This window comes from Atractosteus spatula, chromosome 17 (assembly GCF_055471065.1).
Source record: "Atractosteus spatula isolate fAtrSpa1 chromosome 17, fAtrSpa1.hap1, whole genome shotgun sequence".
NCBI lineage: Eukaryota > Metazoa > Chordata > Actinopteri > Semionotiformes > Lepisosteidae > Atractosteus > Atractosteus spatula.
In genome coordinates, this window is record NC_142722.1 from 5898760 (window position 1) to 5920597 (window position 21838).

General features: G+C 42.3%; 1 protein-coding gene and 1 long non-coding RNA gene across 2 annotated transcripts in view; one reads left to right on the top strand and one right to left on the bottom strand.

Annotated features, from left to right (window-relative positions):
* The first annotated feature begins 16800 nt into the window (after window positions 1–16800).
* Window positions 16801–21211, top strand: LOC148818941 (uncharacterized). The gene is made up of 2 exons (XR_016094347.1): window positions 16801–18191; window positions 20598–21211. It is a non-coding gene; the product is annotated as an uncharacterized LOC148818941 (long non-coding RNA).
* Window positions 18899–21838, bottom strand: part of pi4kab (phosphatidylinositol 4-kinase, catalytic, alpha b) — a 45154-nt gene continuing 42214 nt past the window's right edge. The window contains exons 51-55 of the mRNA XM_088935789.1: window positions 21356–21476; window positions 20691–20850; window positions 20186–20275; window positions 19893–19976; window positions 18899–19503 (exon numbers count right to left, since the gene is read on the bottom strand). Of these exons, the coding sequence (XP_088791915.1) occupies window positions 19452–19503; window positions 19893–19976; window positions 20186–20275; window positions 20691–20850; window positions 21356–21476 (507 nt within the window). The 3' untranslated portion in view covers window positions 18899–19451. The remainder of the gene's footprint in view (window positions 19504–19892; window positions 19977–20185; window positions 20276–20690; window positions 20851–21355; window positions 21477–21838) is intronic.

A 21838-nucleotide genomic window follows, 5' to 3' on the forward strand; every position in this document is an offset into this window, starting at 1 on the left:
CCTTGTTTTTTTTCTTTCCAATTCGACTGCAGCATTAATGATGCTAATAATAAAGTGGGCCAACCCATTCTGTATCCTTGTGCAGTGTGGGTATTCATTGAAAAGTATTCACCCCCTTTGGGCATTTTATTGTGTTACAGCATGGAACCATGCTGTATTTAACTGAGAATTTTTGCCACTCATTGACAATTTTTTGCCCATTCTTGTGCTGTACCCAGGTGAACACTACAGATTGCTTCTCCTTAGGCTGTCCTTTGGAGCTACTTTTGAAAGATCAATTTTGAGCCATTGTGCGTGGAGCTAAGAAACAAAATGCACATAATCTTAATCTAAGAAGGGTTCGTGATTACTGATGTATAATCTGAGAAATACAGATAAATTAAAGGACTGCTTAGTTCACCTTTGTCTTCTGGGCTGTGGGGGTGCAGGTCTCTCTGCATTGGCAGGTCTTGGGAGTTTCATGAAATGTGAGTTTCTGGCAGCAGCCTCATTGGCTGTAATCACAGAAAGTGATAGTTAAGAGTAACAAACATTGATATACTATATATACACTGTAATGCACTGACATATGCATTGTTATAATATGTCAATGCAGTTTGATACAGGTCCAGAGTTTTAAAAAGGTGATGAAGACTATCAAATATTGCACAGCTGTGTGATTTTGCAGTCTTCTTTCTAATCTTTCTTTTTTTTTCCTAAAGAAAACTACCTCATTTTCTTTGTTACCAAAGTTTTATACTGCGTTCTTTGTATTACACTGTCCAATCTGAGATTGCTAATTATTGTCACAGCTTTTTACAGGTCCATTGCTGTTATACAGTGTTGCTGATACTTTTTTTAAAGTAACAGCTTTTAGCAGGTGGGTGATTTTTAAGTCAGGCTCAGATTTTTCAGAATTTTATACCATGTACAATGTCCATGGAGCTTTTCTGCTTACTTGTGTATTTATTCATTTGGGTTTTGTATGTGTACAAATGGGGATACAGGTTTAAGCTGTGGCTTAAAGGATTTCAGGAAAACGTGCATCATAATAGTGTTTCAAAGCAGAAGAAATCCTAAACAAAACGGTCACAAATGAAAAAGAAACATGAATCATGACATGATGGTGAAACTCTATGTTGGGTAAATTCTAGATAAACAGCCCTAAAATGTTTTGCATGGGAAATATTCATCCTCAAATTCAAATGGTGGATTTGAATAACACCAGGAGGCAATGTAGTGAGAAGGCGGCCAAATGACTATGCAGGATAGAACCTTATTTGCCAAATGAGCACTGATGAGCCCTGTTTTCCCAACACCTGTGGACAGAAGACCATATGTGAAGAGCCTGAGGATCATGGGATAACTTGTTTACATGCAGAATTTCCCATACTCCTCTGCAGGATGCACGTGGTAACAGTATTGTAGGTTCTGCTGTTTGTTTACTTAGGATCAGAAATATTTTTAAGATGATAAATCCCCCCAAATTTATGATGAGACATATCAACAAGTCATCAACATAGATATGTGTTTTTAAAGAAAGCGGTTAAATGAAAGACCAGTTTTTGCAATAGGTGTAGGTATTCTGCCCTCTTTCTCCATTACCACAAATAATCTGAGTAGTTCAGACTGACTTTATTGAAAATGAATTTTGCTAGGTGTTGGCACAGCGTTTTTTTCTCCATGTATTTTTCATCTGTTTTGGCTTCGTTTTACTTTTCAAATACAGTCTTCTGAATTCAAAGCTATATGGTTTGCACAAGCCCAGAGAGAAGTCAGATGGCAATGTCCATGGAGATATTTCAGTGTGTGATTTCTTTGTGCAGATAATCGTGGGCGATAGATCCCAGGTAATGAGGTGCAATAGGAAGTCTTTATAGGCCGAGGTGAGATGTGTTCGTTAGCTGCAATTCAGCTTAAGTTTTAAGCGGGGCAGACTGTTTCACAGACAGAGTAGGGCTAGGTTACAAAACAGGAGATGCCACATACAAGGCAGTGATCTCTGCTGGGCTCTTAACAGGTCAGGGCACAGACCTTCCTGTTGGTGTCTTATGGTGTATCTGTTTTTCTCTTGTTGTCTTGCTGCATTTTCTTCCAGAGCTGTTGGGGAAAAACATCAGGGGTGGAAGAACTGGTCTCCCATAGAGCCAACCGTTTGAGGTCATTCTGTGTCAATAGGGCGCTCAGTGTGCATGCTTGAGACAGAGAGAGAGATAGAGGATAAGGTGCATTGTTCAACAGCGCAGGTAAAGAAAATCGACTAGATAGCTGATCCCCCTGTTGCAATCGCGCTTTCAGAACCCCCTTTCTTATCACACCAACTTCAGTCCGATTTTCAAAACATTTTTTCGTCGCAAAGAAAGAAACCACTTCACGGTGAAGGGGGCTGTATGCATCACAGGGCTCACTCGCTGAACCAGATGCAGAAGGCACGTCGCCCCCCTCAGAAGTCTAGACCACGTGAGCTGGTCTTCGGGTGCGGTGGAGCTATCTTGTGTCTTGAGAGTGGCAGGTGGGATCAACTCCCAGCAGGGGCAGGGAGACCTGCTCTTGTCGCGTATATGGTATGTTGGGTATCGCAGGCCATTCTGACTAAAGATGTTTCTACGAGTATCGTTTACTGCAGTTCAAATGCATGCTTATTACATCATCACATCACTTTCAATCACACCTTACCCAATTTAGGGCCCATGGTGACCCCGGGAAGCATTCGGCACAAGGCAGGATACATTCTAGTCAGGATGCCAGTCCATCACAGGATACAGATACTCTATATGCAGTCATGTTTATAAATAAGAAGTAATGAAAGGGACAATTTTTAAAAAACTTTTAAGTAGGATGAATTTGTTTTGCATAATGCAAATGTTCATTTTTACAATTTTCAAAAAGGAATAGTAAAACATATACAGATATTTTCAATAAATGTACAGCTCTTACCTGAAGAATGCTCCACAGCTGAAATGTTGTTTCTTTTCTTCTGGACTAAACCTTTGTTCCTTCGTAAAATATACATATGCATATGTATTTACAAAAATGCTCCCTTGGTTAAAAATATGTAGTTTTCTAATTGGCATGGCTGAGCCATTTAGTGTAGCTCCTGAGTTCTTTTATTTTCAGGCCCTATCCCTTTGAGTAGGCTCTGGCCTGTGGTGTTAAGGACTAGGTTTGCCTTTGCACTTAAGGGGTCACGAGGTCACTCCAAGTCCACCGTCACATTCAATGTATGCCGTGACCTCCAGTTTAAGAACAGGTGCTGCCGAGCTGAAGCAAGGAAGCCTGCCGTCTCAAAGTTCTCTGAGTGCATCTAGCAAAGGCAATGAAACTTTCCTGGAAATTATTGAAATTGTTCCTTTAACACAGTGTCAATTTTACAAGGCTCTTCTCTCTGCATTTGACTTCTACACCTGTTCTGATTATAATAATAATTGCTTACACTTATAAAGCGCTTTTCTGGAGACCCCACTCAAAGTGCTTTACAGGTAATGGGGATCCCCTCCACCAGCACCAGTGTGCAGCCCCACCTAGATGATGTGACGGCAGCCATAGTGTGCCAAAATGCCCCCCACACACCAGCTCTCAGTGGGGAGGAGAGCAGAGTAATGAAGCCAATTCATAGATGGGGATTATTAGGAGGCCATGATTAGTAAGGGCCAGGACGCCGGGGTTACACCCCTACTCTTTTCGAGAAACACCCTGGGATTTTTAATGACCACAGAGAGTCAGAACCTCGGTTTTACGTCTCATCCGATGGACGGCGCCTGTTTACGGTATAGTGTCCCCATCACTGTACTGGGACATTAGGACCCACATAGACTGCATGGTGAGCGCCCCCTACTGGTCCCACTAATACCTCTTCCACCAGCAGCCTTAGGTTTTTCCCAGGAGGTCTCCCATCCAGGTACTGACCAGGCTCACACCTGCTGAGCTTCAGTGGGCTGCCAGTTTTGAGTTGCAGGGTGATACAGCTGCAGGAATTATCTATATAATTTTAATTATAGAAATTAAACTCCTAACAATTGTAAGAAACAAAATAATTTGTAATAGGTAAGGAGTTTTCAAATACCATCTTTGGAGTTTGTTCCAATAGCAAAACATTTCTGGACCCGGCTCCTTTACACAAGTGACTTAGTTCAGGTCTGTCTTGAGAGGACACCAGTTATAACAGAGTTGTGTATTGCAGATGGGCTCGGTGGTTAGTTTTCCCCAGTCCTGTCCTGAAATGCCAAATTGGTTGTCTGTGGAGTTTTTTTTTAATAGCCCTAGGAAATGGGTGATCCAAAGCAGTTTTGTGGAGTAGTGGCTAGAGCTCTGGACTCCTGACCTGCAGGTCGTTGACTCTAATCTGCAGTGGTCCTGCTTTTGTATTTTATATTTTTGTAAAAAGTATTTAATGCAGTTTGGTCCACTAAATGCTCCTTTAGTATGAACAGGAGCTGCAGGCTGTCTAGTTGAATTTGTAAATGAGTTTGTCCTCATTTGACTTATCTGTTTGATATAAAATTCTGATTTGTTTGCTTTGGATGAGCCTGCACAGAGCTTCGTGATTGATAACAGTTTGTTCCCTCCTTCTGCCTAGGATTCTGGAGAAGGAGAAGCAATGAGATGTGGTCAGATGTTGCTTGTCCTTTTTTATAGTTCAGCTGCTCATACTTTCTGCTCCTAGTAAAAGTTTTAGCTGCTGCATTCTGAATTCACAGAATTTGCTGTAAGGTGTTGAAAGAGTGGTGGGTGCTCCCTGATAGTAGGGCATTGCAGTAGTCTAACCTACTGTATACAGGAGCATGTATTAACTTCTCTGTGTCTTGAGTGGAGAGAAACAGCCTTAGTTTTGCAATATTTCTTAACTGTAGGAAGCATGTTTTCGATACTGTTTTAACATGAGAGCCTTGTGTCTAACATGACGCCTAGGTTACACGCTAAGTCTTTGAGGCAAATTTTTTAATCCTCTGAGTTAAGTTATAGTAGTCCTATCAGTATTGTTGCCTCCAAACAACAGAACCTCAGTTTTATCAGAGTTGAGTAACAAAACGTTTTCACACCTCCAAGTCTTTAGCTCATTTATGCAATTAACTAAAGTGATAATAAACGAGTTGTCGTTAGGTGTAAGCAGAATGTATATTTGTTCAGATGTTGTTCAGCTGCAACAGCTTTTCACGAAAGGAAACGAAATGTAGTTTTAACAAACATCTGCTGGCACAGCAGTACGCTAGCTTTCCACTTGTTTCCCTTGATGTCTTAGAAGAGGGCTTCGCTTTTTTTGCTTCATTTTTTTTTTTAGCTGAGCTCTAATCCTCCATATCCTGTCAGAGTGCTGTTTAAACTACACAGCAACCATGTGGCAAAAACCTGTCCGCGTGCAAGCGGGGCCTTTTAAGCTCAAATGTGTTGTTGCAACCTGTTTGAGATTTTCATTTAGCTGCTTTCAATGTATTGTGGAATTTCAAAAAGGTATGATTGGCAGGCTGTAAATTCACTTCTGGTTAAGTGTACCTGCTTCTAACGCAGCACACTAGAGTCGATATAAGTGCATTTGTTTAGGTGAATATATTTTTAGTAGCCTTGGCTTTTCAAAATGTTTTTCTGCACGTACAGTTGCACACCTCCCGTGTTCTCATGCCGAATCTCCTGCCGAGAAGACATCATAGTCGTTCCTTCTTTGTTTCTGTTACTTCTCCAGGGGTGACTGCAGAGAAATCAGAGGGGCTGCGTTTTGAGGAACCGGCTCGATCTGTGGCGTGGGCAGTGGGCAGTGCGCAGTGTGGACAGCGAGCCCAGGTTTCGGAGAGGTCAGTGTGAAAGGGCGGCGCACACTCGCGCAGCGAGGCGAGAGTACGAGCAGCTGCACCTGCACTCCTCTCCGCCCGCCTTGGAGTGTTGGGTCATACCTCCTACATAGGGATTTTCCCTACGTCCTCCGAATTGGGCAAAGCAAGAAAGGAAAAGCATTAATATTTACTGAGCCTTCCATCCTAAACCCATTGAGGTGGTGTGGTACCCTCAATAACAGACCCCACAGCGTTCAGACGCGCAGCTCGGTATTATTACAATTCCCCCCCCCCTCTTTGATTCTGCGAGCTCTTTGCTTTCTCTTTCCCATATTCACATCAAGTTTCTCACAACACCGTAATGCGCTGAATTATACTGCAAAATAGCTCCATTAATGTACATTAATGGAGCTTTCTTGGCCCCCTGCTGTGCCAAAGGATGTCTCATTCCAATTTAACGCATGGCTACTTTTTAGCATAGCTAAGCGGTAATTAAAATGTACACGCTAAATGCCATCCTTTGTCTTGTTGGGCTCTATGCGTTCCTCTATAAATATGCAGATAAAAAACAAAACCGTTGACAAAAAAAGACTTTCTTGTTCACCTACAATAAGCGAGCGGTTCAATTGGTCAGAGCCCTGCTTTGATTTTTTTTTCTGCCCCTATAAAAATGTGTACAACCATAAATCAAAGTCAGTACAGATCAAGCTTTTTTTTTTCTCCTGTCAAGATTCACTGTCGTGGCAGATCTCCCACCAAGCCTCTGTAAGGGCTCTTATTTTCATGCTGTTTGGTGACATTTCCATTTTTTTTTTTTTACCATGCCCTGCTCTGCTCCTGAAATTATTCCCAGTGAGTGTCAAACACTTTGTTTGCAGCTGTTGTTCAACATGCTGCCCTGAGCAGCCATTTGCATATTTTGCTTTCGGTTGATGGCGCGTGATGCTTCTGTGCAGCGTATATTTACAATCAACTGGAAGCGCACTTTAGCCTGGGGTCACCCACAGCCCCAGCTGGGACCGCATCTCAGCCCCCTTTCAAGGATGATCCCAATTCATGGGGGGGCGTCCGAGCCTGAGTTTCCCCACTCAGATCCGACACCTTCAGGCGTGCTCCCCTGATGAGGCAGTGCACTCTCCTCTGCGAGGGTTATTTTAGTGCTCAAGCACTGCTGCTGGAGCAGGAACTTTCAGAAGTGCAAGAGCTGCCTTTGGAAAAACAGGGCGAATTTACCAGGCGGCGGGTATCACTGCATGTGCCCTTTTTTTGTCTGAGGGATAAAAAAAGAGTCTTGGTGATAAGATCTTTTATATTCCAGTATATCTGCAGATGCCCCAGGTTGTGACCAGGGTCACGGTTGTGGATGTGTACCATCACCAAGAGTCTGCAGACAGGAACGGTTACTCCCAGTGTTTGAAGGTTTTAAGTCTTTCAAGTTGATACCCTGATATTCAGGGTTGTTCTGTGGAGAAGAACTTCTAGGGGATTTAATTTGTAGGGCTAGTGTACAAGCATGTTGTTTGTCCTGGAGGCCCTGTTATAACTTAAAAACTTGCCAGTTCCTAAAAACAGTCAAATTCCTCTTCAGGAATGCCTGATGTTTTGTTACTGCATGCATTGTAATGTGTTGTGTTCTCAGAAATTGTAAAGACCTTTTAAATGAAATCGCAGCAGCACTAAAAACAGATTTTAATGCTGTGTTATTTCATTGGAGGTGTTTACTTCAGATTTACCTTCAAGCCTTCTGCTTCTTGTAAATATAGGTGGGTTTGCTAATAGATTTGTGTCAGAAAGTTAATTGATTCCTAATATGCTAATATGCTCCTAATATGCTGGTGATTGAAGGAGTGGATTTTTTTTAATAAAAACTTTTAGCACCATAGTAGCACCTTTATCAAAAATAATAAATATAATAAAGAATATTTTGCTTGTATTGTTTTAGTGATAACAAGGTTCATTTAATAATAATTCCTTGCACTTAAATAACAATATTCTGCACACTCCACTTAAAGCACTTTACAGGTAATGGGGATCCCCTCCACCCCCACCAGTGTACAGCCCCACCTGGATGAGTGTGCCAGTACACTCCCCACACACCAGCTGATGAAGCCAATTCATAGATGGGGATTATTATTAGGAGGTCTTGATTGGTAAAGGCCAATAAGAATTTCGGCACACAACATAGGACACAGAACATAAATGAGCACATTCAGTTATAATTAACATCTTTTTCTCATATCTTAATTAAAATGAATTTGATCAGCAATAAACACTAATGTCAGCTGTGAAAACAAAAATTAAGAACTGAAAACAAGGGGACTTGCTAATAATCTAATTTTATCTTTTGTGTCTTGGGCAACATCTTTGTATCATGCGTAGTGTTTGAAGGGATTAGAAGTGAGCTCAGCACTGTGAGTCATGCCCCAGAGCCTGAAATGACAATCTGGGTGGTATCCTCTGTGCATTGAGTAATTTATTGATATTTGAACTCCTGTTTTTCCACATTTGTGTTGTAGCAATCGCCCTCCTTATTGCTCAGCTTGCACAACGTCTGTGCCCACACAATGGACAGCTGTACTTTTATGCAGCTCTGATAAACACTATTGCATGTGATCGGATTTTTAACAAAAACAAAGCGTGTTGCTGTTTTACTCAAGTTAAAAACTGTGCATTCTTCCGAGCCACCTGCTGGGCATGGCATGCACTACACCTCATCAGATGGCAAACACATTCCAATGCACCTTACCAAAGCCATCCTCACATTGTTTTGGAATGACTATACCAACGACAGCAGTAGATGTAGATGCTGTATTTATATTGTTCCACAGGCAGTTCTATACCATGATTCTCACTATCTATGAGACTAGCGTGTCTCAATGTTCTGTTTGTTAGAAAGTTTTGTAAAAGACCTCAAGGCGCAGGGCCTGCAATACAAATTGAAGTTGTTTTGTTCTATGCAGTGCTTCCACTTTTGTTTCCAATTGCAAATGAAATTCTCTTTAAAGGGGAACTGCACTGCCAATTTCTCAGACCAGTTATTAAATCTGTCATTAGAAATATATTCCAGATTTTGGAGGTCTTTCCTATCACAATGCAGTGCTGGAAATTGACTCGTTCTGTAGAATATTCACAAATGGTATTTCACAGGAACTTTCAGCTTGTCCATTACAATACAAATCATACATTTCACTCATCTGTCAGGCTGAGAGGAACCTGATCAGAGATCCACAGAGATGCACAAAGTTCTTCGGTACATATTTTCTGACACTGTTTTTATTATTGTTTGCACCTTGCACAAAGTTAACATTTAAATCAAACCCTCACTTCTGGGGAAAAAAAAATCTAAAGATCACAATAGTGCTGCTTAATCTTCCCGATCTTTTAAAAAAAAAAGATGTATGAACAGGATTTTTAAATCGGCATAAACAAAAGACCAAAGAGAATAAATAAATAGGCACTTTTCTCTGAACAGTATCAGTAACTGGCATTATGCCCTCCGGAGGAAGACTGGCCATCAGCTCTGCCACTATTCATTTTCCGCCTAACAAAGACCTCTCTGAGTGAACACGATCTCCGCCACCCCCTCTAGTCCTTGAGACCTCTGCTGTGTGTCTCGTGTGGTAGCATCCTATTAATTTTCCACACTCGGGAAGTCATGATAAACACAACTATTCACAGCTTCCACACACTGATTAGGCATGCTTCAGTGGAGACAACTGTCTCCTTTAGTTCTGCCTGCAAGGACTCCTTTTTTTTTTTAATTGGTAGGAACTTTAGAGTGAAAAGTTAATTACTGTGAAGTACATGGTAGGTACGGCCCCTCCCCTTTTCCACAGAGTGTGTCACAAGGACCGCATGGCTCCGCCTGTGGGCTTGTTATAGGCCTGTAACTTTGGACAGCTCTGTGCCCATCGGCACTGCGCTGAACGAGCGAGGAAGAGGAAGGACCTGCAGCCCCTCTGCTGTCGTCTCCACGGGTCCTGCTGTCTGAATTATTACGAGTTTAAAAATAGCTGTGAAATGTGAACTGCTTACAAGATGCATCCAGTTAGAGTTGAGTGTACCTTCTAATTCTGACCCATGACTCAATAGAAAAAAAGAGGTTTCTTTAACGGAAATACTTCTGTTTGTTCTTACAAACCCAGTAAACATGGCAAAGTACAACAAGATCAGCAGTCCTAATCAATATGACTATAAAGCAGTAAAGAAAGATAAGACTTGAACCCAAGATAAAGTATACATTGCCATTTGAAAAGGATTAATACATAATACAGTCTTTTTCTCTGGCTGCAAAAGAGTTAAATATTCCATGCGGGTCTTTTCTGAATAGCTCTTGCACTGTCTGAAATTCATAGATGTCACAAAATGCACAGTAAAATTACCAGTGTGAGTTTCCTTTAGAGCGTGTCTGCTTTCTCCATCAGAAGAGTTACCTGTCACTAATGGGCTTTGTTTCTCTTGTATGGAGCAACATTTCTGTGGAAAAAAAACTCTTAATACATACGGGAGGTGTCACGTTAAGAAAACCTCATTCATTCTTTGTGTTGCTGGCTGTCAGTAGTGGAGGAAAAACAAGCCAAGCCACTTTCCACGTTGCCCTTTAGTTTATCAACATCCACGTCGATTTCTTTCCTTCTGGAGTTTGTTGTTTGTGGCTCCAAGGAGCACCAAAAAAAAAAAGGAATGTATTACTGTTTACAAAACCATACAGCGACTTATCTGGGGGCTGTCTGGAATGGAAAAAATCTGGCAGCCTGAAGCCCAGAGATGATAACACGAACGCAGGGCCTGGCTGCCGGAGAGCTCGTCTTTCCCCCCGCCCGCCAGCTCAAGAGGAGAGCCACGAGAAATTGAGTTGCGCTCCGTCTCGTCCCCAAATCTCGTTTACCAGCGGTCGCCTGCTACCTCATTACATCCTGCTCCGGGAGAGAGGCCTCCTGCCACGCTGCAGCCCGAGTCCAGAGACCCCCTGTTGCTGGCGCAGTGATTACTCGCCAGCAGGGAGAGGCTGTGATCACTGCGCCACGCGTTTAGCCAAAGAAATGACTGGGCCTGATTGACCCAGGGGATGGAGAGGACAGTGCCTGGGCCAGCGCTGTCGCATCTGCCTAATTCAACCTCTGTGGCATGATGCGCCTTCACGTTTATTTGGAGGAAAGCTTGGCGCAGGGCTTGGCGCCTATGCCTGCTCCTGTTCTGCCTGCTGGTACGCTCCAGCTCATGTCGCTGTTATTTGTTTTGGAGCTGATGGGATGGTGCTCAAAGGTTTTTGGTTTGAAAAAAGCGTCCGTTGTGTTTCTGCTCGAGGGAAAAAAAAAACCCTTAGGAGAGGCAGGCGGTCACAAAACCGTGGGGGTGACCTTTCGATCCAGATGCGCCGGCAGCAGCTGCTCGAGAGGTAGAAGCCATCCAGATGTTTTCCGATCGGTCATCTTGGCACGGCTACAGCTCACTAGCTGGGTGCTCGGGGGTCTCCATGAGCTCGGAGGCTCCCTCCCCCAGTTCCTCTCACCCAGCCTCTCAAGCCCGGCTCGCCTCAGATTATGAAATGCAGCCGAGCAGCCCCAGAGAGTGATTTTACTTCAATAAGCCGGGCCGAGTGGGATCAGAACATGAGATCATGCAGTGTGGGATTTATTAAGGCCTGCCTGTGGCTATAGTACCCTGAAAATGTCCCATCGCACCTCAGCCCTGCAAAGCAGATGTTACTGCTTAACTCTGAGGAGGTTTGAGATGCCCACAGGGGATACCTGTGGCCATTTCTTTTCATCTCTGTCTCGGACCGACGTGAGTTTTTCGTGATTTTAGGGCGTATGAATGTATGTACAGTGCGGGTCATCGTTCATACATACTTCAAGGGCCCGTTCTCGCTCAGTCATGAGGAAGTGTGCTGCATTAAACCCCATGTCTTCTGAGCCATCCTCAGAAAATGAGACCTGTTTGGAACTGAAAAAATATGATTCTTACAGCAGGGTCGGTGGATGCTCTCCTGCTGATCTATATCAGCGTATAAAAATGACTCTTGCAGTTCCAGTCATATTCTGGCAAATTCCCAACCCAGTGTGCACCTCGTTTTTGGTTTATGATGATTGCCTCACTCTGTACAGAAGACTTCAGTCAAACTACCACTTTCAAATAACTTTTTCGTTACTGCCAAAGCTACAGGACATTTCACTTGTTCCTTTCATTTTCAGCTGTTTTTTTTTCCCACTTTAACATAAACACGGTAAGCAGAAGTGACTTCCTTTGTGAAATACTTGTGAAACACAAGACCAAGTCACTTAAAATACTATGAAGTAATTGTGGTTCTGAAAAACCATCCCCTGTGTGTGTCTGTTGTTTCAGTCAGCTTAGTGCAATTTCAGAATAAGCTAATGCTACAACAATTAAAACAGTCAGTTTGACTGCAGGGTTTATGCTGGTATGCAACAACTAATTGTGCATCGCAACAAATCTATATTGCCAATTTGATACTGTAATAAAAAAATCACAAGGAGTGTAAATATTATGCCTTGATAGAGTAATAAATAAACCAGTATATAGTTTTAATGTGTGGTAAATTATTAATAATGCACCGTTCATCTAAAGTAGTATTTTTTTAAAAATAAATAAAACAGGTTTCTGAAAATGAGCCTGTGAATCGGCTTCTGTCTTTTGGGCTTGGCTGTTCATGTCCCGTGCTGATTGGAAACAAACAAGCGAATAATGAGAAGCAGAAGGCATGTAAATACGCCTATAGATTTTTATTTCACTTCATATTTGCGGGGCTCTCCAGGCTGGGGATACACTGCAGCCTGGCTCTTTCTCTTTGAAGCTGGTGTGCTGCTAGTAAATAATTTATCTCCCGGGCTCAGCAGAGACAGAAGTGCTGCATAACAAGTGAATCCCAGGAGCGGCCACATTTCCTGGGGAGGGAGGGGCAGCTTGGAGCAGTGTGTAATTAAATGCAAAGGGAGAGGGGGAAAAAAAACTCACAGAACGAGTCTTCGCAGCAGCAAGGGAGCAGGAGGGGTGTGTAGGGAAGGGTGGGGAGGGGGGGCAGCTGACGCAGGAGAGTCTGAGAACAGAGAAGGAGGCTGAGGGGAGAGGGGAATGAATTCTCATTTCATACATCAACCGGCAGGAAACAAACAAAAAAAAAAAGACACCATGACTTCATTAGAGAGCGTTCTCTTTTCGCTGGAGGTTTTGGGAATTTTTCCCGAAGGCAAAGTCCGAGGCGGATATGTGTGGGCATGGTGGGGTTTGTCTTTGTTGAATGGCTTTCTCTGCAGAGCAATAGACATGAAGACCCCAGCCCACCCCCCAACACGCACACCTCCCTCCAAAGACTGCCCCCTCCCCCCTCCTCCTCCTCCTCCTCCCCCACTTGCCTCACACTGCCTCCTCGCAGTTACTCCCAGAGTAATCCCTTTGTCAGGGAGCAGAGTTGTTGAACAAATCATTAAAACCTCACCGCTAATTAAGCTAATCAGCTTGTGCCGTATTTGTATCCAAATATGCAAATTAGGCTAATTAGGCCTCCCCTGATGAGCCACAGTGGCTCTGAGGCACGTGCTATCTGGAGGAAGTGCTCAGGAATTTCACTAACTAGGCTCCTCTTACATGGCTTTGATTAGTACAGTCCAGCAGCAGTGTGGACAGCTTACTTCTCTCTGGAGCCCTGATAACCATGCCTCTACCCAAAAATCACTGTTTTTAACCCATGGAAAATACAGACTTATTGAGAGGGTTAGAGGGTTATTTTTTTAATTTCTGATATTTAAAAACGGTTAAAAAGATCTCAGTTGTAGAACATGCACACTATGCTGGGATTTAATGTTTTAACATTTTTTTTCCTTTGGTGAAGGAAAAGGAAGGAAAACATGTGCACAAAAACATAAAAGGTCATTTTTAAGGGTTTAAAATTATTAAGGATAATTTCAGGATCTTAAGGATTTTAAACTGATGCGTCGATGTTTTGCAGAATCGTCTAAAGCAAATCAGATCCTTTCCGTTTGCTGTGAAGCAGAATCAGGTGTGTATGGACATGTGAAATTAGTTTTTTTTTATTAATTAGTTTGGATTTTTGTTTTTCATGGTAGGATTGCTTAAAGGGGAACTGCAAAGCTGTTTTTATATTTCAGGGTGAGAAAGAATTAGCGTTGATGAGCACATTTCAGACCACAATGTAAAATGTACACAGTAACGTAAAACCTCCTATTTACGTCACAAAATAGACACAATTTCCCAGCATGCGCAGTGCCATATTCTGCAATCCAGAACGAGGCAACCAGACTTCCAGTGACGTGAGGCGGCCCTATGACATTGTAAACAAGCAGCCCTGTGAACACATCTCTTTTAATCCCATAGAAATATTGCTCTCGACTTCCAGACAGTTTTGCCGAAAAATGCTTAACTCTGCATCCAGATCACGTTGGAACATTTCTGTGGTGAAATGTCTGCTGCACCTGTACTTATTCACTAGTATATCAGAGAACAGTACATTACAGTGCAGTACCAGGAAGGGCCAGTTTTACACCACAATCCTCGTGAACTCTTGCTCTCTTGCTCTCACCTGTGGTGGAGACCGTATAGTATTTTCACAGAGTTCACGATTTTGAACTTTGAGGTTTAATAATCGGTTTGAGAAATTGGGTTCCCCTCTAACAGAAACTTAGAAAATGGCACTACGAACAATATCTGCCAGATTCTATTTTTAAAAAGACCCTCGCTGGACTGTTTGGGCCTGGTGATGGTCTATCCCAGCTGTGATTATAGAAATTAGATGTTGTTACAAACTGGGGCAGAACTTCTCTGTTAATGAAGTGTCCATCTGCAATAAGGCTGACAAGACCATGTGGTAAGTATGACATTTTGTGCATGGAAACAATAATTAGTGATAAATTAGAGGACTGTATGTATGGCAGTGAGATTCTCTAGATGATGGTCAGAAAAGATTGAGTAAAAACAGGCCCTGTTTAACTTACAAGCTCTTTGAAAATACAGTAGTAGTAAAGAATATAATAATTATAATTGCTTACACTTATATAGTGCTTTTCTGGACACTCCACTCAAAGAGCTTTACAGGTAATGGGGATCCCCTCCACCACCACCAGTGTGCAGCATTGGATCTAGAGTGTATGGAATGGCGAATTTAGATTTTTTAGTAGTCTTTTGATAAGGTTTCGTACAAAAGACTTGAATAAACCACCAGCAGCAATCATTGAGGTAATGCAAGCATTTGCTTTAAGCACTGTTTCATGGAAGGAAAACAGCACAGATTGAGGTAATGTCATCAGTGGAGTGGATTCGTAGGAGAACTGCTGCTGCTCCTGGTTTGCATCAATGATGACGTGTAACGAAACAGGCAGACAGGTTATTGGGATATCTGGCTAAGAGTATGAGTATCTCTGAACTGGCTTCATCACTCTGCTCTCCCACCCACTGAGAGCTGATGTGTGGGGAGCGTTCTGGCGCACTATGGCTGCCGTCGCATCATCCAGGTGGGGCTGCACACTGGTGGTGGTGGAGGGGATCCCCATTACCTGTAAAGAGCTTTGAGTGGAGTATCCAGAAAAGCGCTATATAAGTGTAAGCAATTATTAATTATTATTAAGAGTATAGTTTAAATCCAGGGATGAGATGTAATACAGTGAGCTAGTAAGTTCCCAGTTTTACTATTCTGAACAATTTCTATCTCCGCCTAACAGAGAGTGCAGCTCAGACATCAGACCATAGAAGAGCAACCAGGTACAGTACATTTCCCAGGCGTCACTTTCTTTACACCAAGGGTTGTGGGAGTATGGGGGCAAGCTACCCAACTAGATGAGATACAGTGCTAGAGAAATGGCCTCCTTGTGTTTGTAGCCTTGTGGCACATTTCTGCTGCCTCTTTCTTTTCCCAGTGATCCACCTACTGCTCCTGTTAGCTAAAGGTGAGGTTCTGTCTTGAGAAAAAAAGACATTTGTTTTTAACAGACAAGTATATCTTCAGAGCTTCAGGGGAGGTTTCTCGAGAGCTAAAAAAGGAATAGGGGAAGAAAGAGAAGGGCAGCCTGGGTTTCAGGTAACTGCGGAATTTGTCAGTCTCTCCAGGGCCAGTATCATTGCTGCTATATTTTCTAGTAACCTTATCGATTATGCTGATATATTTTTTTAAATGAAATAAACCCTAACATGTAGTTAAATTTAAAACAGAGATCACTTCAAACCTGAACTTAGTTTCTGTTTAAAACAATTCTTTAAAAAAATGTAAAACTCTTAATTTCGCTCCATTATTTTTATCTGCAGAGAAAGCCAAGCGGTTCATTATTCCTCATCGAAAAAGCCGTGCGCCACCTTGTGTTCTTTCGACGCAATTACAAAGAATTATCTTAAACCCCGTCGTACATTTCATGCGAAATCCACTTCTGGGGCATTGGAAAAGACGTTTTTAAAATGATTTTTGATGTTTGTTATAAAAACGGAAATAATTTCATTAAAAGCAGATAAATAACAAATTAAAAAGGAACAAATTACAACCGAATATTTCAAAACATGTTGTATAAAAGATTTGTAGCCAGATTTATTATTTATTGAAAGATTCCCAGCCATTTGTTATCATTAGCCAAAATCTTTTGCACGGTTTAATTGATAGCCTACTTGATATACGAAAGTACCACGGATCTTTATAAATAACCATTGCCAGGGGAAAGTTTATTTGAACAAATACGGAGATGATATGGAGTGAGACGCGCTTGGTTTTGTAAATTCTGAGGTTTTTATTTTTACCGATGTAACAGTGTGGAATTACGAAGGATAAGGAAAGCGTGGCGTCTCTTATGGTAGCCTTTATTAAAATTCGCTTAAAGGGGCGCTGGGGAGAGTTACAGTATACGCACGTCCCTAGTGCCGTTGGTAACTTGTTCTCTAGGGAGAGAGGTTATTGTCTATTTCCGTACCCTCCCTTTACCGCACGTCCCCGCTGTCCCCATCACCCGGGACTCGGGCGACGCCACCGTCTGCGCCTCCGGTATAGTGTCTCCGGCGCTCGTCTGCCCGCCCGACGGCTCATTTGTCTTCTTCTTTTCCCCAGTTGACGAGGATGACTATGGATCGGGCGGGCGAGACGAATAAAAACAAGCTGAGAAGCTAATTAGGATTCACACAGGTGAGCACCTCCCTAAGTGAGAGGCTTTACTGTTCAAGATTACACGCCTGTCTACTAACATCATGGATGCGCTTTTATGATTTGTTATACGAGAAAGGATTTTTCTTATTGTACTGTTATTTGAAAGGATTTATGTTTAAAATAATAAACATTGCATGAAGGACTAAAACCATTTAATCTTGCAATTGATAAGAAGAGCTGAATTAGTTTCTTAAGGTTGTCAAACATGGTGGCTTATGAAGGGACAACGTTTGGTTTTTAAATTATTACGGTTTGCATTACAAATATATACGTTTAAATAATCGCTTCTGTCATATGAGATGCAGAAATCTACATCTAAAAATTGGAAAATTAACAACCTCATATATTTTCTAGAATAAAATAGTAGTCATGTTTTTATATTCTAAAAACGATACATGGAGTCTGTGTATTACCCAGTTGTTCAGGATTTATAATTTATGGATGTCCTGTTACATGAGTCCTCTTACATGTACATGAATACAGTATATTTGTTTCTAACTTGCAAGGTCATCTGCTAAGCCGATATTGCCAGGAACAAGAATATTACTAGCGTTTTGAAATCCTTGATTTCACATCCTCTCGTTCAGAATCTCTTTGACATCTCAGTGCACTCAGGAGACGAGCAGTGTGGTGTGACTTTGTGATGCTCATCTTCTGCCTTGACACCCCCTCCCGTTAGAGAATTCTGTTCCTGTCTGCGTCCCACAAGCAGTGATCTGTCTTCACGGCTCTAGCAGCACATGACTGAATTGCAGGAGGCTCGTGGAGTGTTAACCACCATTCCAGAGGGTGTAATATGAGAGGTGGCATTAGCAGGTAATGGGCTCTAGCACGGCAGCGTCTGTCTGAAGGAACAGACCAGCACAGCTCATTAGGAGCCAGTTGCCCCAGTTAATCCAACCCGCTGTCACCACTGGGACGTGTCTCGCCGAAGAGCCAGGGTTCACGCTGACTGGTTTACATGAAGCAAGGACGCTGGGGTTGAAACTAGGGTGAGTTCCAGGCTTCTGCCAAATCAGAATAACCTAAATTGTACACATTCGACTGGCAGATCATTTTCCCAGTTTCGATTACTAGTCTTACACTAACAAACTAAAAAGAATCATCACAATCAAACAAATCGAATCTCTCTTCTCACACTTTGGTATTCAGCTTTCGAAAATTGACATATGTATAAGATATATATACATTTTTACATGTTTTGTTCACATTATTTTTTAGATTCTCAGCGATGATGGTGAGCAGGAGACCAAGCTCTGTAGTGTCCCACAGGATTTGAACCCACAGCCCTCCAGGTCAGACCCCTGAGTTCTAGCTACATTTCAGTTTTTTCCCCCCAATCTGTTAAATCCATGATTTAGTAATTGTGCAGGAATGCCATTTTTAAGTTTGTGTCATTTTTTTAAGTGAAAAGGTCCTTCTTTTCACTTTGAGATGAAGGAAGGCATGCACTGGTTTACTGCTTTGGGCCCAGATATTGCTTTTGAGCTTCTGGACTCAAGACCTTTTACCTGTTCTTTCCCCTGGTTTTGGGATTCCAAATTAACACCAGAAATGTGGACATCCAGATCTTGAAGACACTGAACATCTTTATTACTTTTCTGTAGTCCAGGGTTCTTTGGCATGAATGAATAATCAGTTTATGGAGGCCCTCTGGTGTTCACTAGTTTGCATTGGAAAGTATATTTGCATTAAACTCAAACTCCCTTACTTGTACCCATACAACACAGTACCATACAGTAACATACAACAGTATCAGCAAACTATACTGCAGTTTTTCATTGCACCCGTGAAGGCAAACAGGTAATTGAGGCTATAAAGGTGAGATACAAAAATGCATGTGATGAAATTTAAGAATTCATCTGGCGTGGATTGTGCAAGACCTGTCAAAGCTTTCAGCTTCATGTCACGCTCCAAGAGTTGTGTCTGCATTCTGTATTAAAAATCACACGCACACATTAACCGCGTTACCCAAATAATTACACAAAAAATAGCCCGGTAATACCTTTTAAATCATTTATTTCATATAATTTTATACAATTAAAAACTTTGTCATGTCCTTCCCAAAACATACATTATCCCAGAGATACATTGAAATTTCATTTCTGTTACTATCCCAATATATAATCACAAACATATTACAGACATTAATGCAAGAAACTTTTACAGTCTGAAAAAAAATTCACCATTTAGGTACTCAAGGTAAGTCTACATAATATATTCCAGAAAACTATTTGCATAAATTTGTTTAAATATACAACGGATACTACAGTTAGGTCCATGGTCATAAAAACTGTCCTTGTGGACAAGGAACAAACTTCGTTCCAGCCTTTTGTTTCAAGTACAGCTAAAAAAAATACTCCCATCACAGAAAACATTTGAAGATCAAAATTTAATCAAAAATAAATTAAATGGAATAAGTAGTCCTTCGATGCCCATACACTAGACATGCAAGCAGAATATAGGAAGTGTTTTATATTTAAAGTGCACAACATTCTGGACACTACTGTAATCTGTGAATAAAAAAGCAGAGTTGTTTCCGTTATATTCCATTCTTAGTAGGGAATCTGGTTTTGGTAGTACTGGATCATGTCGTAGGTTTTACTCCTAAAAAAGCAGGAGAGAAAAACATGAGATATTTGGTAAATTGGTTGCTGAAGGATGTGGGCACTATATTACCTTTGCAGTGCACTAAGAGGGGCTGCGAGTGTCTGAGCGGTTTAGCATGCCAATAGAAAAAGTAGGTGCGTCACTCCAAGGGCTCAAGTAAAGGGCAGTGCTGGGAAACGGGACTAAGCTCAATGATGAGAAAAAATTAAACCCCAAACCCACAAAACATTCAAAATGAATGCTACCAGACAAAGCAATTCACAGCCATTTTTACCGAACAACTACAGCGAGGAACTACCCGTCTAGAGTAGTGTGGGAAAATCAGATGTGAGAAGAAAGATCTCACACAGCTATACTCAGAAGGCTAAAAAAATACCAAAGCTCACCTGCTACTGAGGAAGCAGCTCTGAATGACTTTGATAATGAAGGCAGCAGCCTCCTTTTCACTCATACTGGGGTTGAACCTTTGCCTGGAGAGAAAAACCATGGTTAATCTCAAGACTCCTCACAATAAAAACAGCATCCATAATCTGCAAAGGACACGATGTTGATTCTACTGCCTTTGACTCTCTCATCAGCCTCTTCTTCAGGTTTCAGATGACCTACTCTTTCCTTCTAAGAGTTGAGCTAAAGGTAGGGCTCAGAAAGTGTCACGTTTCACGTGGGAGCTCCATCTTACTTTAGTAATTTTATTGTTTGTCCGCGGAAGCAAGGCAGGCCTGTATCCAGCATCAGGGTCACCAGAGACACAACAGCATCCATGTAGGGCCTGCACAGAGGGAGAGACACGGAGAGAGAGGTGTTAAAGCCATTGACACCTCCATGCGGTACAAAGAATAAACACACATACACTATGCCATCCCTGCTTTCACACCTCTTATGATGACCACTCTTTGTTAACTTCAGGCCAGAATGTGCAAAGTTAAACATTTCAGCCACATCTCATCCCACTAATAACGCTGCCAGGGTGGGAGCTGACATTTAATATTGCAGGCATTTCTTGTTAAGGCGAGAAAGGAAAGTTCAATTAAACGGGAAAAAATTATTAGCACAGGCGTGTTGTTTGTATTTACTCCTCCCTCTGCCTGCAGGTTCGCAAGCTTGCTTTGAGATCTGCCGAAAACTGGACCAGAGCGAAGCCCTCCCCAGCGCCCCCTGCTGGCCCCATCTCCCCTTGCACTCACCGCACGGCCAGGTACCCCCGGACGCACATCTCCATGAACCACTTGAAGGGGGTGGCCTCCATCTTGCCCCCCATGATCATCACCATCTCATCGGTCAGCTTGATGTCCGGCTCCCAGCCCAGGTTTCCTCCAGGCGAGCTCTCAAACATGAACCCGAAGTCTAGGGGTCAAGCCCACACAAAAAAACAAAGCAGAATTTCAGACCTTGCTGCACAACAGACAGTGTGTGGAGGAGTTTGTGTGTGAAGCACTGAATGAAAGGGTGAACCTAGCGTGTCCTGTGCTCTCAGGGGCTGGGAACTGGCTCGACCTCTATACCTTTCTCACTGAGACTCTGTGCCTTGGGAAATTTTGACCTTGCTTTCATTTTCTCAGGTATGAAATTTCTTTCTTCTTGTAAATATTAAGATAGCACAAAAAAATGTCCTAAATCATCACTCTTTGTGTTAATGATCGCTTTGCATGATTTGAATTCTGAAAATAAATGTTTTATTGACAACCATAGTAAAGTTGTAAACTTGAACTGTGTGATATTTTAAAGGTGGTCTGACTTGTGTGTGTGTGTGTGTGTGATGAAGTTCACTGCAAGACTCTGTCCCTTTCTGGAAAGTAATTCCACAACCGAGACTCCGGTGGAGTCTGCCATAGACAAGCTGGTAACTGACCGATGTGAATGAGGTGACCCTTGCTGTCCAGCATGATGTTTCCATTGTGCCGGTCTTTGATCTGCAGCAGGAACAGGAGCAGGCTGTAGGCGGCCATGCTGCGGATGAAGTTGTAGCGAGCCTGGAGCGGGAGACAGCAGAACAGGTGGAAACTCCCCAGTTCTGGGAATCTGGGCCACATTCCTTTCCCTAACCCAGCCTTTCATCAATACCAACATCCTTTCTGCTCGGCCTTTTGCACGGAAAAACCACTGTCAGACAGAAGCTATAAATGAATGTCTAGTTTAAGCAACATCTTCATATTCAGCACCTTGAACAATCTGAGACTTCAGCGGAAAACCTAGTCTTTACAGCACTTAATTCAACCTAAACTGGTCAACAAAGACATGCAAGAAGGGCGCTGTCAAGACAGGAAAGCAAATCCATTAAAATTCCTGGACGCTGTTGAAGCTGCCCTCTGGAGCCGCTGGGTGAACCTTCCTG